Genomic DNA, 18,210 nt, shown 5'->3' on the forward strand with positions numbered 1-18,210 from the left:
CTCATCTATATCATTAATATATATTGTGAATAGCTAATTTGGTCTGCCCAATCTATATGCAGATTAAAATCACCCATAATTACAGTTGCACTCTTATCGCACGCGTCTCTAATTTCTTGTTTAATGCCATCCTCTACATCTCCACTGCTGTTTGGGGGTCTATATACAATCCCCACCAACGTTTTCTGCCCCTTGGTGTTTCTTAGCTCCACCCATACAGATTCCACATCAGGATTCTCTGAGCTAATATCTTTCCTCACTATTGTATCGATTTCCTCTTTTACTAACAATGCTACTCCACCTCCTTCCCTTTTTTGCCTGTCCTTCCTAAATATTGAATACCCCTGGATGTTCAGTTCCCATCCATGTGCATTGAGACACAATGTCTTTAAGCTTGTCTTTTTAACATCGTTCGTCATCTTAGCTTAAGAGTTCTTTCATTTTTTTTCACTCTTTGGAATGAAACGCATTTAAAAATGATGTTTCATTCCTCCAAAGATGGAGGTATTATGAAGGTGCTTCTATTTAAAAAAATTTTTTTTTGAGGATTTGTGTGTTAGAATTGTGGAGATAGATTCATTGGAGAACTGAAGTAATTCCATAGATGTTGGGCTTTGTTTTTAGAAGAGGTTGCTGAAAGGACACTTGAGGTCTTGTTTGAAAACAACCTTCACTGGAATCACATGCTTTAAGCTCAATAACCAAGAGAAACCTTGGTGACTTGGGGGGAGATGTTTACAGTGGAGTGACATGACACAATTTATGAGGGACAGGAGTTGTTTTCACTTCTGAGATGTTGTTTTGGTTCATTTGGGGTGTGGACTGTGTTTGAAGGCAGCTGGTGATTCAACCTTCCAAGAGAGAAACACCCTGCTCATCTTTCCTGTATATCTGTAAGAGATCATGAGAAATCCAGCATGTCAGATCCTCTTTCTCTACCTCTTTGAAAAACCTGCGATTCCAGAGTGTGATAACTGAAACCCCTGATGCCGCATTTCTCCTAAGGAACTCCTGGAAAGCTTGCCGAATTAATCCTCAACACCGCCTGAAAAGAACTGCTCCAGAAAAGATCCCAGTGCCCTCCCTACATGTACCCGGATGCCAGACTATAAACCATTATTGACACAACAAATCTCATCTGTTTTCTTCAAGGATTAATAAGTATTTGGCCAAAGTATTCTTTCTTCGCCCTCTTTTCTTGTAAAAGAGCTCTGCAGAGAAAATTTTTGTTTTTAGTTAACCTGTGTATGTGTTGTATGTTTTTGTGTGTGTGTGTGTGTTGCTAAGGTAAAAAGGGAACTTTCATATTTCAATCCTTCTGTTAATGATTTTGTTCATTACTGGATAAGTCTCGATTTATAATAAACTGATAATTTTGTTGTTTATTAAAGAAACCTGGTTGGTGTATTTAATTCGGGGATAAAGAGTTAAATATATGATTGTATCGGTAACTGGGTAAACATTTAAATATATGTTGTGACCTGTGGAGAAGTGGAACTAGAAAAGACAGTGCACTCCTCCCACTTCAGTTGTAACAAAGGGAAAAATTAGTCGGTGAATATTTATAGAGCAGAATTATTGAATGATTTAACTTCATTGTTCTTAAGAAGGAGTTGAACATGGTGATCATAATATCTCCTACCTATACATCCATGATACGAATAAGGCCACATGATGGCAGCAAATAAATCTGCAAGATATTTTATCTGATTTATTTATCTGTCAGGCGTAAACCTATTGATGTTAATTTTCTAGAGGTGCCATGTATGCAATGATATGTTGTTTTATGGAATGGTACACCAAGCTTTTAATGTAGGTTTTTTTCTGGAAGCTTTTAAACTGCAATTCCAAGAAATTCCTAGATGTTCTCCCAGATTTTCATCGTAACTTACAATGAAGCCCCCAGAGAAATAGCGTAAATGGCCCTACCACCACTGCCACTGCTGATCCTGAGGCTGACAGGAGATGTATAGCGGTAGATTCTGGAGTAGTGGCAGAAATCCATAGGCCTTTCCCTGCCACACATTACTTTCTGGCAGAGAGGGGAAGCAGATATACAGCCAACCTGGTAATAGGCCTTCACCAATGTATTCTTTAAGTGGATACAAAGAAAATCCCAGGATGACTCTACCCTGTTTATTTCATATTCTTCTCTACAGTGAAGTACGTGGTATCTGATCATCTTTTGCTTTTGATGGTATGTCTGAGAGTAAGAGCTCACAGCCATGAGCGCAAATGCAGCACAGCATGTTAGAACTCCAACTGTAAGTTCTACAATATAACATAATATAGTACTTGACAGTATTTTGAAATCTACCATTTGAATGCAACAGGGTTAGAACCAGTGGCTTAGAACTTCCAAAAGTCTTGTTCTGATACACATTTCTGGAGCTTACCATTCTTGGGGGGTTCCAGCCAGTCTGACACAATTTTAGAAAGGTAAAATTTTTACCTCAACATTCCTCCCTCTCTGTAGTGCCATTTTCCAAATAGCAACCAATCTTTCTGAGTACAATATTGTGTAGCCCACTTATGGCACCTGTATGGCAAGCATGCTCAGCAGAAGTAATGCGATTTCCCATGGAGCTTGGCAGCCTGCCAGTCCTGCCTCCAAAAGTGACACTATGACAGGTGGTGGTGTGGGGATGGGGGACCATCAGAATCTTTCTATTAGGCCAGGATGGGATGGAAACCTGACAGAATCAGGTTCTGTCCCAAATTCTTCCTCACTGATCTAAGTTAAGCTAATTCTACATCCAAAGTAGATCATAATCCCCACGTTGTATTAACCATTGTAGAATTAGATTGGAGAGCAACAGAAGTGGATATGTCACTATAGTGTTCTGTTGCCCTCACGAAAACTGGCGGAAGATAAAAATAATAATGAAAACATGGTATGTTTTGAATATTTATTTGCCATTTTTTTTCTACCACACAGTAGTCCAGCCAAGGCACAGCCGCTGGCCTATTTTGGAGAAGGCTCTGGCCCAATATTACTGGATGATGTGCAGTGCACAGGGAATGAGCTCTCTATAGACCAGTGTCCCAAGAGTTTGTGGGGAGAGCACAACTGTAGGCACAAGGAAGATGCAGGTGTGTCCTGCAACCCTCTCAGGGGTAAGTATAGAGAATCAAACCATTTTTAGTCTGAGTAATGTAATTGTAGTTAAGTTTATAGCCATGAATGGGCACTGTAATGGACAGCTGTCCAAAAGCATCATTTCAATTAGTAAATTGTTACATTTATATTTTTGGTACAGATGAAGAACAAAATAACTAACTCTATGGCACGATAATAAGACTTTGTGTTCATGTTAATGAGAGAAAGTTATGCCCCAGCATCCTGAAGATATGTCTTTGATTTCTGCACCTAGGATTAGAAAAAATTTTGAAAGATTTCCGGGAGATGTTTTGCATACCCTATTTTATCTGAGAATTTTGCACTTTCAAAAGAACAAAGCGATTAGTGATAAATATTGCACAGGATTCTGAAAGCAAAAGTCCCATAGCAGCATTCAGGATGAGTTAATGTACAGGTGCATTTCCAATTCTCAGTACACTGTGCTAGATTATTTATAGCAATTCCCATGTGTGCTTGTGTGAAGTGGCTTGCAAGGGTGCAGTTGTTCTTATTTTCTTTCTTGTGAGGTCAGTGGGGAGCGAGAGACAATGAACTTCAGTTTTATTAATACAATATATGCAAGACATCAATTGTCCAGGCACTAGGCAATAAAAGTTCTTGAATGTAATAGATAGCCCCCATGCGCATGCAACATATGTTTCCAATGGTCATTTGGAGACCACTCAGACTGAGCTAATGAAATGCATAAACTGCAACAAATCCTATTTCATGGGAGAGAAAATTGCTGTTTTATAATTGGCAGCAATGAGTGAATTTATTTGCAGAACTTACTATTATACATGTTGCATGATCAGTTGCCCTAAACTAATGCTTATTAGAACAATTTAAAAAAAACCTTTAGCTTTCTATTATATTAAGATATACTTAAAAACGACTGGATGCTTTGACCTCTTTTCTTGTGTATCAGATATCCTCATTCTGGCCCTTTGTGTGTATTGTTTAGATGGTGCTGTGCGCCTGGTTGGAGGAAAGGGTAGCCACGAAGGACGGCTTGAGGTGTATTACCGTGGTCAGTGGGGAACTGTCTGTGATGATGGCTGGACAGAGAGGAATGCTCAAGTTGTTTGTAGGCAACTGGGATTCAGGTACCGGAGGCGCTTTCTATCTCCAGCTTGTCTATCAAATCGAAGAAACGTGAGAATGTTGAATTAGAGATATAATTAAAACCACATTGAGGTTGTGACATCATTTCTTTTTTTAAGTAATTCAGTGTGAAATCGGCATTTGCTTTACTGCACGGAATAATGGATAAGACGTCATGTGGAGGATCACTTAACAGGAAGGTTAGATTTGAAAGGACTATGAAGACTAAAACAAGTTAACTGCAACAGCTAAGGTTACTCAATTAATTATAATTGATACAGTTATTTTTACATCAGGTTTAAGTCACATATTCTATGAAATGCAGTGCATAAGTCACACCTCGTGGGTTTTTAGTCTTCTGGGAATGTGAATTATACGGTGATCTGAGTGATTTTTTGTTTGGATGAGAGATATAAATTGTAGGTGTGATTATAAATGTGGCTAGCATGTGATGTTGACATCATGTTTATGGTGCATAAAATGCTACTAAGGATTCCAAAATTATACAAAAGAAAACTTGAATTCTAAAAGGTATTAGATAAGGTGTCGGAGAAATTTGTTAGACAAGATTAGGGCTCATGGTTTGGGGGTAATGTATTAGTCATGGATTGAGGATTGGTTAATGGGCATAAAACAGAGAATAGGAACAAAGGAGTCATTTTCAGGTTGGCAGGTTGTAAATAGTAGGGTGTCGCAAGGATTAGTGCTTGAGCTTCAGTTATTTACAATCTATATTAATGACTTAGATGAGGGTACCGAGAGTAAGATATTCAAGTTTGCTGGTGATGCAAAGCTAGGTGGGAAAGTAAGTTGTGAGGATGCAACAAGACTGCAAAGAGAAGTAGGTAGGTTAATTGAGTGGGAAAGAAGTGACAGATTGAGTATAGTGTGGAGAAATGTGAGGTTATTCACTTGGGTAGGAAGAATCGAAAAGCAAAATATTCTTTAAAAGGTGAGAGATGAGCAAATGTTGGTATTCAGAAGGATTTAGGTGCTCTTGTACATGAATCATAGAAAGTTAACAGTAAGCAATCAGGAAGGAAAATAATATGTTAGCCTTCATTGCAAGAGGGTTGGAATATAAAAGTAAGGAAATCTTGCTGCAATTTTTGGTGAGACCTAGAATACTCTGTATAGTTTTAGACTACTTATCTAAGGGAGGATATACTTGTCTTAGAGGGGACCAACGTAGATTCACGAGATTGATTCAATGGATGAGAGGGTTGCCTTATGAGGAATGATCGAGTAGAATGGGCCTATATTCTCAAGAATTTAGGAGAATGAGAGGTGATCTCATTAAAACATATAAAATTCCAGAAAGCTTGATGTGGAAGGATGATGCTGGAGCCTATCTTCACATTTATTGCACAGAGTAAATGGATAACAAACATATAGCTCCTCACTCAAAACCTTCACCAGTCTCCGTAAGTGTCTCCTTACATGTACTCAAGCAAGACCCCACAGTGGGTTGAGAATCTTCAGAATTCTCTACCCTAAAGTGCTGTGGCTGCTCAATCATTGATTATATTGAAGACTGAGACTGATAGATTTTTGGGCAATAAGGGAATCAAGGTATATAAGGATAGGGCGGGAAACTGAAGTTGATGTAAAAGTGCAGCCATGATCTTATTGAAAAGCGGAGCAGCTCAAGGGGCTGTATGGTTTGCTGCATCTCCTATTTCTTATGAAGGTGCTCTTTTATCCTTCCCTTTTTGATAGTTTTCTCCCTTCCCAATCCTTTCTTATGAATGTGCTGACTTTGCTGGTGTATAGGTCCATGAATGCCATGAATTCCAATACCATGCCCAAGTGGCCATTAATGATATTGGAGCCCAGAGAGTGAAAGCCAATAAGCTATTTGACTGTCAATACCATCACAGTTCAGCTAGATCCGGTCCCTGACCAATCTCCACACACGTTCGCTTCCAACAGGGGTCACTGGAAAGCTTCTGGAATGAGAATCACAGCCAATTTTCCTCTTCCTAGTCCATGGCACTGGGGCCAATTGTAACATTTCAGGTGAAATCAGCTAACAGCGCAGGCCGAGATCTAACATGGGGCCTTCCTGGTCTACACTGCTCAGATACTTGCTGATTTAATCAACTGAACCATCATTGCTATTTAAGTAGATCTTGGTGAGAAAATGTCATTGACATTGCAGTGAATAACTCATAGATTTAAGTAAGGCTGACTTGAATGGAATGAGCCAGAGATTGTCCACTGTAAACTGCACAAATCTATATATCTATTTAATGGATAATATGATAGAAGGAGGTGCTCAAAAAACGTGATATAGGACCAGTTTACACCCTTAAGGGGCAAGAGCTCTACTTGCCAAAATGAAGAAGCCATGAACAACCAAAGAAGTAAGGGACACATAAAACTAAAAGAAAAAGAATGCATAAATAGCACAGATTTTGGTGAATGGAAGAGATATGAGGAAAAGAAAAGGGTAACAGAACAGATTGTAAGGACTACAAAAAGGGAGCATGAAAAGAAACTTACCAAAAATATCAAAATAATATACAAGTTTTAACAATTATATTAGGAAAAGGAGGGTGGTCAGGAGCAATGTGGGCTCTGAAAAACTAAAAATAATGATATAACTGGAAATAAGGAAATGGTGGACATGTTAAACAATTACTTTGCATCAGTAGTTAAAGCACGCTGGACATCTCAAGGAAATTGATATTGAATCAGGGGCAGTATTAACCAAAATTAACATAAGCAAATTAACTGTAATGAAGAAAATAATGGCACTAAAGAGTGACAAATTCCCAGGGCCAGATGGTTTTCATCCTAGGGTTTTAAAGGAAGTAGGTGAGAATATTGCAGATGTCTTAACTATGATCTTCCAAAGTTCTCTCGATTCAGGACCCGTTCCATTAGATTAGAACGTTTGCTTATTTCACTCCACTTTTATAAAGATGAGAGAGTGTGTAATTAAGGGAAAAAAATGACTGACTACTTTGAAAGTTTTCACCTGATTGGAAAGAACCAGCATGGATTTGTAAAGGATAGGGCATGTGCGATGAACCTGATTGAATTTTTTGAAGAACTGACTAAAGTAGTGGACAGGGGAATATCTAAGTATGTTATTTCTAAGGACATCTGGAAGGTATTTGATAAAGCCCCTCATAAGAGACTGTTAGCTAAAGCTGAAGCTCATGGAATTGAAGGCAAATTATTGACCTGGTTCGGAGATTGCCTGAGTAGCAAATGACAGAGAGTAGGGATAATGGGCAGGTACTCTAACTGACAGCATGTGACTAGTGGTGTGCTGCAAGAATCTGTGTTGGGGCCTACACTATTCATTATATTTATTAATGACTTAGATGACAGAATAGAGAGTCACATATCCAAGTTTGCGATGACACAAAGATGGGTGGCATTGTAAGCTATGTTGATGGAAGCATAAACTTAAAAGATTAAATGAATGGACCAAACTGTGGCAAATGGATTTCCCTGTAGCAAGTGTGAGGTCATCCACTTTGGTCCTAATAAGAATAGATCAGAGTGCTTTTTAGATGGTAAACTCTCTCATTATAAAAGCTAGAAGCAGTGGTGATCGAAAGGCACTTCGGGGACCATGTACATAGACCATTTAAATGTCATGGACAGGTATTAAAAATAGTCAAAAAGGTTAATGGAGTGCTAGCTTTTACTTCTAGAGGAATGGAATACAAGGGCTTAGAAATCATGCTGCAGCCTGGTGAGATTACACCTGGAGGATTGTGTTTTGGGCACAAACTAGGAAGGATATATTGCCCTTGGACAGAGTGCAGCACAGATTTACTAGAGTGATACCTGGACTGTTCTGGTCACCACATTACAGGAAGGACATTATTGCTCTGGAGAGAGTACAGAGGAGGTTTATGAGAATGTTGCCAGGGCTTGAAAGTTGCAGCTATGAGGAAAGATTGGATAGACTAGGGTTGTTTTCCTTAGAACAGAGGAGACTGAGGGGTGACTTAATTGAGGTGTACAAAATTATGAGGGGCCTAGATAGAGAAGACAGGAAGGACCTGTTTCCCCTAGTGGAGAGGTCAATTACCAGGGGGACAGATTTAAGGTGATTGGTAGAAGGATTCGAGGGGACATGAGGAAAAACTTTTTCACCCAGAGGGTTGTGGGTGTCTGGAATTCACTGCCAGGAACGCTGGTGGAGGCAGAAACCCTCAGTTAATTTAAAAGGTACCTGGACATGCACCTGCAGTGCTGTAACCTGCAAGGCTATGGACCAGGTGCTGGAAGGTGGGATTAGATTGGGTGGCTAGTCTTTTGGCCAGCGCAAACACAATGGACTGAATGGTCTCCTTCTGTGCCATTATTTGTCTATGGTTCTATGGTTCTATGTGTCCAAGGGTTACATTACCGAGGACAGATGTGGAGAGATTACACAAACTAGGGTTGTATTCTCTGGAATGTATAAGATTAAGGGATGTTTAATTAAAGTTTTCAAGCTATTAAGGCAAACTGATAGAGTAGATAAAAAGAATCTATTTCCCCTGGTTGGGGAGTCTAGGATTGGGAACATTGCCTAAAAATTAGAGCCAGGCCTTTAGGAGTGAAGTTTGGAAAAACTTCTGCGCACAAAGGATGGTAGAAGTTTGGAAATCTCTTCTGAAAATGGCAATTGATGCTGTGTCAATTGTTAATTCTTAGACTGAGATTGATAGATTTCTATTAACCAAAGGCATGAGGGGATATGGGACAAAGGTAAGCATATAGAGTTATATCGCAGATAAGCCATGATTTCATTGAATGAAGGAAAGGCTCAAGGGGCTAAATGCCTACTGTTGTTACTATGGGGTTTATTTGCTGATTTCATGCTACCAGTGGAAAGTTTCATTCATGCAAAGTGTGTATGGGAACGCTGTCTTGGATTTCCACCTTGTGCTGTTAATTGACAAAGTTCCCTGTCCATCAGTCAGTTAGAAAATGACCCCAAATATCTCTAATCCTGGATCTTTCAGCAGGCATTCACTCCTTTAACTGTCTTTTTTCCCCACTGTCCCACAGAAATGCACAGAAGCCTCTGGAAGGTCAATTTGAAGGAGGCTCTGGGCCTATTTATTTGGATGACGTCAGTTGCTCAGGTCAGGAATCCTCACTGCCTTTGTGCCCCAGAAGCCAATGGGGGAAGCATGACTGCAGCCACCAGGAGGATGTGACTATCATTTGTACACTCAATGCTGTGAATGATATCCAGGGACTTCCTTTTGGTGAGCATTGCTCAACAAAGTCTCAGCAAAATGTTCAAGGGAAGGGATTTTAGTTTCAGATTTTACACAGTCAAGATGATTTTAGTTGAATCAAAAATACCAATGACAAAAATAATTTTCTTGGAACCACACCAAATTGTTCCTTAAACAAAGCTAAATGCTCATTTCTGAATAATTAATGGTTATGACATTCATTATTCCCACAGACACATTCCATTTTTAAGTCATTTCACTGAGACTAATAACCATGGAAACCACCCTTTCACAATTTATTAACTTCTGACAGTTTTTAGGTGCTCTTTTTAGACTTTGTGGCTGAGTTCCAGTTCCATTGATGATATCCTTATTTGTGAGTTGACCTTGGCTAACATTTTGGGAGGGATTTTACTCTGTGAGCTTGCCCAGTGGGAAGGGCAAGAGAATAGCACAGTGAGGCCTACTGCAGCCTCACCACACTGACAAAGATTTCAATCCCCCACTCCAACCACTGCTGCTGTCCCCTTCTTCCCCATTTGCTGCATGCAAATAATGGTGGTGAGGCGTCCCTGTGGATTTTCCTTCTTTTCGCTAAAGTTTTTTTTATTCGTTCGTGGGATGTGGGCATCGCTGGCAAGGCCAGCATTTATTGCCCATCCCTAATTGCCCTTGAGAAGGGAATGTTACTGCTGCTTCCAGGGAAAGTGGTGCTGACTCCAAGAAAGTGTCATAGCTGCCCTGAGGTGCCACCATGGAGGGGGAGGACTTCTCTCCCTTCATTCTGTCCCTACTGAATTACCCGTTGAAGGCCACAGTCTCAGTGGATCTTGATTTCTGATCTTTGAAAGCACTTCTGCCCCTTGCTGGATCTTCTGTGCTGCAGAAGTTTCCCATTATAGCACGGCAGGAATTATCCATTTTTCTGTGGGTGTACCTACACCACACGGACTGCAGTGGTTCAAAAAGTTGGCTCACCACCACCTTCTCAAAGGCAATTAGGGATAGGTAACAAATGCTGACCCTGCCAGCAATACTCACATCCCATGAATGAGTAAAGAAACATGCCAATTATGCGTACCCAATGGAATGTATAATTGAGTGGGGTGTAAAATGGACAGTTGTTCCCATCCAGTCTGTTTCTAGCTGGACTGATTAGGTTAAAATTGCCCCCTCTTATTTGGATGATTCAGCAATCCAACAATCCCAGCATGGAACAGCAATGACAGGAAATGCATTTTTGGATTTCCTGTGATGTGCTTCCTGAGAGCATTGATTCTGTTGGGAATGAGGGATCATGCAATCATTCACATGTGTGCTCTTGATGGGTGAGGCTCTGCGGGGGTTGGGAGAACAATTTCAGAAAATGATGGGGTGGTCAAAATTCCACTGGCCCCATTCTGTTGGCAGGATGCGGCAGAGTGGGTGTCAAATGCACTAATGGAGGAAGATCCAGACCCTGTCCCAAATTGTGAAGACACTTTACCTACATATGTGGAACAGGTGGCTTGCGTCTATAAGGGGGAAACTTTGAGGCCCTACCTGATGGAGGCCTGGAAAATTGGAGGTGCCATGCAGTGGGCTGAGACGAGCTGAATCAACAGAGGGCAACGTTTTAAAGATTAGTCCTAAGGAAATGGTGAGCCACTAAAGTCCAGCTAATTTATCTCCTCCTGGATCGATTACCTTTACTGCAAGAGCTCTGGGGCCTTACTTGAAGCTTGAACAGGACTTGCTTCATCTTTCAGATGGCAAGAGTTCCATTGAGGCCTGCCACTTGTGTACAAAAGATTTGTCCACGGTACAGAAGGGGCAAAATCATGGCAAACTAAGGTTCCACCATTTTCTAATTCCCATCTGGCTATTTTACTAAACAAGTTCCCCTGGTCCAGTTGGGATTTTAGGCCCATAGTGCTTTGAAAGAAAAGATTACTTATGTTTTTACCATCTACCAGGCCCCCCTATCAGACTGATGGATGGAGAAAATAAGAAAGAAGGACGTGTTGAAATTCTTATTAATGGCCAGTGGGGAACCATTTGTGATGATGGATGGACTGACAAGGACGCCACTGTGGTCTGCCGTCAGCTGGGATACAAGTAAGTAAATGCTAGATCAGTTACAGGTGCCATATGTACCAGGGGAGCTTTTTGAAATAATTTAAAGCATTTATTCTCCTATCTAATTGTTTAAGTCAAAAATTTGATTGCAATTTCCAGTCATTTAAATTAATGACTGCCAGAAGATATTTTTTCAGACATTAGATTTTCTCCTCCTGGGATTCCAGGAAAATAAGACTGACATAGTATGGAAACTTGTGCATTTTTTTTTTGCCTGTTTATGTGTGTATAGGGAAGCATGGGTAAATGTTGAAATAATAGCATAACTTGCAATAAAATCCCTCATAACATACATAAGAACATACAAATATGCAAAACATAACCAAAACAAAGTATAAAATGTATACACTTGGAATTTCCATGAGAATTCTCCCAATTGTTCACTATTTCTTCAGTGGAAGTTCAGTGAGTATGGGAAATTTCAGAGATTTGTAATCAGACTTATTCATATACCATCATAACTTGCAGGGTGAGGTTGGGAGCAGAGTTAAATGGGGCAGAGACAGCTAAAAAGATGCACCTGGAATTTTTGTGGGAGTTCTTCCAATCTCCCACTGTAACTTTGATGAAAGATGGATGGAAAATCCGGAGAAATGGGAAGAATGACCGTTTATGCCTTTTCTCTGAAGCTGAAGTTACAGTTGGAGACCGGAAGGAACAGTTCACACTTGGAGCTGGATTTTAAGGAGCCCTCGATGTCGGGATCTGTGTCAGGGGTTGTGGAGGGGGTGCCTAAAGATGGCCCCGGATGACGCCTGTCAAGGACCTCGACGCTGGCAGGACCCAGCCCGATCTTCCTGGCGGCGGCGAGGCACCATGGCAACCTCCCTGCCGCTGGGCGACGGGACCACAATTTGAATATTTAAATCAATTAAATTAATTAATTTAAATATACTTAACCCTCCTCTTGATGGCCCGCCGCGATCTTCGGCCTAGCGGCCGGCATTCCCTCCCCTTCAGATCCCCGTCCGGGGAAACGAGGCGTAACGCTGGTGGGGAGAGGGGAGGAGGTAGGTTTATCAGTGCGGGAGCGGGGGAGGGTGGACGGGGTCAAATTTACGGCCTGGGTGTCGGGGATGGTGGGAAGGGTTGTAGTTTAAAGATTTTGCAGGGGGAAGATTAGATGGTAAAGGTAAGTGTTTTGGGTGGAAAGGGCAAATAATTCATTTAATTGTTGTTGGGGGTAGGAGAGGAGCAACAGAAATGTATTTATTTAATTTCATTCAATCTATCTTTAAATATTTAAATAAGCCGGTAGCGCTAGCAGCCCTTTAAAAATGGCATCCGTGCCTGCACAGAGGCAGCTGATGCCATTGCCAGGGACGGACAGCCCCGCTCTTTCCACGAGATGGGGGTGGAGGGTTGCCCGCCCCGGCTATTCAAATGAGCTGCCGCACTTGAGATTGCGACTGCTCTTTGGCATGTGGCCTGCACAGACGGGCCGCCTTTCGTATTGGAGGTAAAAGTATTTGAGAATGTAGTTAGTCATGGAAGAAAAGGGACCATGCATTATCCTTGACCTTCAGGAGGACTTGGCTGAAGATACTGAGGCATAGAACAGCTTAGCACTGATGAGACAGATCTGGCACCGATTGACTAGGCTAGTCATGTGCTAGGTGCACACAAGATTGTAGTCCTCGAACTTAAAGGAGCAAAAATTGGAATCGTACTAGGAAAATGAGAGGATTGAGAAACAGGGAGCCATTTGAAATGTAATCATAGGCATGGGAGGTGTAGTGACAATAATGTTGTGATGTGTGTATAGATCCAAAAGAGAGGGAAGTAGAAGTTTAAGACTGAATTTGTAAGGGAGACAAAGTAGCTTTCTTTCCCAGGGGTGGAGGGTGAGGGTCGCAGGGTTGGAAGATGTCAGAGGGATAAAGGTGGTAAAGGAGACAAGGAGCTGGTCAAATGTAGTTTCACTAGTGATCAAAACTTCAGAAGTGGACAAGACCATGAGAAAGAGAATGGCTATTGGATATGAATTAAAGATTTAAGGTAAAGAGTGAAATTGAGTGAAGACAGTTACCAAAGCAGTAGGGGGAGAAACAAAAGCTATGCCGTCACCATGGCGGTTTAGCTGGGACAAATGATAAAAATATGTTGCAATTTGGGTGGGCTTCAGATAATGTGGACACCTTGGAGTGTCACACAATGAAGGAATCATAGGTGGCTAAATTCATTATGTCTCATTTTCAGACCTATAACAGACAGAACATTTCCAGTGCATGCATGAAGAGGCCCAAGCAGAATTTGGGCTGTGGACCTCATTGTAATAATTAGGGCATCTGTCGCACCTCCACAGACAACTCACATGTCGCCGATTGCAATTTGGTCTGTTTGGCTCACTGACATCAACCTTGGTGTGTGGAGGTGGTGATGGAGGGAGAAGAAAGGGAAGTGGTGGGGTAATCGTGGGACACGATGAAAATAAAACTTGTTTGCAAACTCCTGAAAACCTGGGCAGTGCAGGCCTAACACCTGATCTGCTCCGCCCTGTTGAATTGCTCGAAAGGGTCCTTAGACAAGTATGATTTCCTTCATTAATATACTGAAGGGGCTTAACGCTTGCTTTATGAGTCTGCTAGAGTGGCCTGATAAAGGCTCTGACTAAATTAGTAGTCTCCCGAATGCACTCGCAGATTAGGCCATCATGCTGCTAAATTTGTCATCGGCTACAGCAATGGTGAATTTCTCCGTCATGATTTCTTCCTGGATGATGGCCATTAATGTGGACAGTGATATTTTTGTGGTGAAATAACACCTAGAAGTTAATGATAAATCTTCTATCTTCATGAAAACTATGGATTTGGCCTGAAATGGCCTGATGCCCGCGAGTATCACATGGGACTTCATGTTTGCCCCGCTATCCAGTGGAAGCTGCGTATTGTGATGACTTCTTTGCAGAGGAAAATATATGAAGTTGTTTTTCCTTCTAAAAATAGTGGGGGTAACGCCTGCAGAATCTGCCTGATTTGACAGATGGTGTGGAAGATATGCAATGTTATGAAAACTTTGTGCAGTGATAGTGCTCACTTCCATTGACACAGCCGTTCCTGATCCAGACTAACGTTACCGATCACTGTGCAGCAAATTGCACAGCTCCATGGTAACCTGTCTTGTGCATCAGAAGCAGGTGAAGACAGAACTCTGATATGTCAGGTGCAGCTGCCGGGGTAGTGGCAGGTATGGCCAGAAAGTCTGATAGGTCAGGACAGGCCCATTTGTTGGTTCTTCATGAACTCCTCGCAAGTATTTTAATGATGCAGCTAGTAGGAAACCCTCAAATGAATATGCACCCTCCCTTCTTAGTAAGGTGGACGTCAAGGCCACCAGAAACCGAAATGGAGGCCGACACAGCAAAACCGACTATTGCATGGTGGAAAATGCATCCACAGACACCTGAAAATTTAAAGGAAATTTAGAATAGTTCCTGTTCCAAAACAAAAGAAAAGCAAACAAGATCCAAAATAGTCCCGGTGCACTCAAATTTATAGGCAGTGCTCACGCTGTTGACAAAAGCTTGCCCAAAGTTAGAAAATCTAACTGGGATTCCTCAGAACCTCATTAACCAAATGTTTCTGAAGCATGCAAATGCCTGTCAATTTATGGTCACTCACAAATAGTGAGTGTTCACGGATTGCTTCATGGATTACTTTGTCAAACAAAAGCATATAAAAGGTCAGATACAGCAGTCATAATATTTAAGAGAAGTGTTTTCCTGCCCAGGGATTTCCCTTTTGTTTGAACAAGATTGGTAAAAATACTTTAACTAAGCACACAGCAGGAAATTCCATCAGCTTTTAATAGAATTAAGTTACTTTTGGGCAATCACAGCTGCTCCAGAAATGAGCTGAAATATGCTGTAATTATTTCAACATTTACTAAACCCCATTCAGCATAACTCAACACAAAAGCCCAGTGTACTATCTGGCAAATATGCTCCACTCTGGCTGGCCACTGCTGTTGTGCATCTCATAGGTGGAAGCTAGTCCTCTTATAGACAGTACACAATTTGATTTATTTTTCCCTATGAAGGTTAAGGATGTCAGTACTTGGAAGCTGCACATTCAGCATCAGCATCAAACACCGCCAGCCTAAATATAACAGCACCGGAAGAAAAATAAAGTTTGTTCAAATCTATACAGATTCAAAAATGTGTATTAGTTCCTTTGCGCCTTCTCATCTGCTGTGCCAAGTATCACATTTGAATTTCACACACTGGCCATTGTGCGAGTGCCAGTTTAATGCCAATTAATCTCCCATTTAGTGGACTTGTGTCTACTGGAGACTGTGATGAGATTGCCCAAATTGATTTCATTTAGGAAACTTGCATCCAACCTTCCTACGCCTTAGTTTTGCACTCAGTCCACTTGCTAATGGTGGTGCCACGGATTGCTGCAAAATAAAGGCATTGTGAATTTGCTTGCAATGAAAGCCTTTCCTATTCATATATGCCATGTAGTTATTGCAAGGTGGGGTGGGGTGGTTATCTGATGCAACAAATGCCAGGAGTGATGATTTTGAAGGACGTGGATGCGTAAAAATTGGATGACATGATAACCACAGCCTTGAGCAGCACTGTTCCTGACGTAGAGCTTTCCGTGAAGATCAGGCTCAAAGAGATGTTGTAACACCTCCCTATTAAGTATAGGGGAAGCCACCCACCACCCCCACCCCTCAACCTGTTCCCTCCCCATATTCCTGTAAATATCAGGGCCATTGCATTATTTGGATGAAAAGAGGCTAAACATTTTTTTGGTCAAAATGCATTAGTGTGAGCCCCATGGCTCGGGCATTGGAAAATTTGAGATGTGCTACACTCGACAGAATCTTACCATCTATGAAAATACCCCTTCCATTGGGGACAAATGCAGATCCTGCCCTGATGGTCTATAAGTCCCACCTACCTGCGAGATCTTCCTGGAGGTGACCAATTAAGAGACTGCCTCCAGAAACCCCATCCAGTTAAGGATGGTGGGAGAGGACCTGTAGCTTTGGAAGGCCGGAAGCATCCGGGAGAGATGAGCGCTGCTCAGTCAGCAAGGAGAGCTTGAGGGCACCTCAAAATGGAATGCAACAAAATTAAAACTGATAAGGGCCAAAGCCAGTAGACTCCTCAGAGCGGAGGGCCTTTCCTGCTCGCACCCCTGTCAGTGGGGCATGGAGCCTCCGCTCCAATGGCCACCCGGCCTGCTGCCAGGAGGCCGCCTCCACTCAGCTTCCAGGCTCGGCACGCAAGGGGTGGCCACACTGCCACTGGAAAGATCCTGGTGGAGTCCTCCTCATCCCCCTAATTGTCCTCATAATTGGTAATTATTGGCTACCTGCTTCTGCTGGCTGCTTCTGTTGCTTACCTGCCTCTGGCAAGATCGCCTGGAGACAGGAATACGTCAGGCCACTGACCCAACATTGACCTTTCCTATTTCTCTCCTGGTCCTGCCTCCAAACCCACCTCCACAGGTCTCATAAGACTCCACCCATAAGGTGCTACATCGACTTACTGGGATTTCCAGCTAACAATATCAGTCATCGTAGGATACAGAGAGCAAATGATTTTGAATTTCTCTTCAGTTTACAGAAACAGTAGTTTACCAGGCAATGAAATTTATAGTCAATGCTTAGAATTGGAGTCTTCTTTTGTCCTCAGATCAAAGATGTGGTGCCATTTTATTGACTATTGGGCAGCATAATTTGCGGAATAGTCGACTTGGTTTCTGTGGTTGCAGTTTCAAAGCACTCAGCCAACAGTCTAATCCCTGCCAGCTTTACTGGGCCAATGTTGGCAAAATGCAAAGCAGTGGGAATCCTTGCTTGCCTGGTATGCAAATCAGGAAATTATGGATGTACTGCCCAATATGTTCTTTCCATTTAAATTAGTAATGGAAAATCATAGGGTGTATGACACTGAATTTACTGGGCTCTGCATTTGCTCCAGAAGCACACATTTGCTTGTGGATACAAATGCACAAAAATGAGGGACAGGAAAAGACCCACTGGACCATCCATCCTGTTCCATAAGTTGTGATGCCTTGCGTATCACAATACATAAATTCCCCATCCTACCTGGAGCTATGTGATCCCCTGGGAAAGGCCTAAAACCAGTATACAGATTGATAACAAGTTTGCATTAGAATGTTTGCAAACTTTATCTTCTTATTTGTATGCAAGAAAAATGGAATGCAATCTGGGTTAAAGAAACTCTTTAACTTCTGATTTTTTTTTGTTATTTTTTATGTTTCTCTCTTGCTCATGTAGAACGTCTCCCTGCACCATCCTCATCAAAAAAGGAAAGCCAGAAACCTTCTCCCAGAGCTCTGTCAATTCTTCTCATGTCCAGCCATTAGTAAGGATGGCCTGGCATCAGAAGCCTTATTCTACCTTCCTGTAAGGGAGCAGTTGCCCCTATTCAGGGGCTATCTCCCTTTGGCACAGATGAAATTGGGAACACACTGCATGGGACACATAAATCCCATGTTCTGTTACTCTTTGGCATAATGTTGTGAGTTCCAGTACCTTAGCGAACATTGTTGAGGTCTTGTGGTATTTTATGTGTCGCCACATTAACCATTAACATCAAAGTAGGCATCAGTGGACAATGACTGATGTATATAGAACTTTAAATATAATTTAAAAATTGTGACATTTCCTTTGAAAAGAATTATGTTA

The 18,210-nt window shown here is 41.7% G+C and overlaps 1 protein-coding gene across 1 annotated transcript in view; it reads left to right on the forward strand.

Annotated features, from left to right (window-relative positions):
- prss12 (serine protease 12) overlaps positions 1–18,210 on the forward strand; it is a 224,670-nt gene that overhangs the window by 137,319 nt on the left and 69,141 nt on the right. The window contains exons 5-8 of the mRNA XM_068017768.1: positions 2,939–3,117; positions 4,086–4,227; positions 9,248–9,450; positions 11,379–11,520. Of these exons, the coding sequence (XP_067873869.1) occupies positions 2,939–3,117; positions 4,086–4,227; positions 9,248–9,450; positions 11,379–11,520 (666 nt within the window). The remainder of the gene's footprint in view (positions 1–2,938; positions 3,118–4,085; positions 4,228–9,247; positions 9,451–11,378; positions 11,521–18,210) is intronic.

The sequence above is a fragment of the Heterodontus francisci genome, chromosome 1 (genome assembly GCF_036365525.1).
Source record: "Heterodontus francisci isolate sHetFra1 chromosome 1, sHetFra1.hap1, whole genome shotgun sequence".
NCBI lineage: Eukaryota > Metazoa > Chordata > Chondrichthyes > Heterodontiformes > Heterodontidae > Heterodontus > Heterodontus francisci.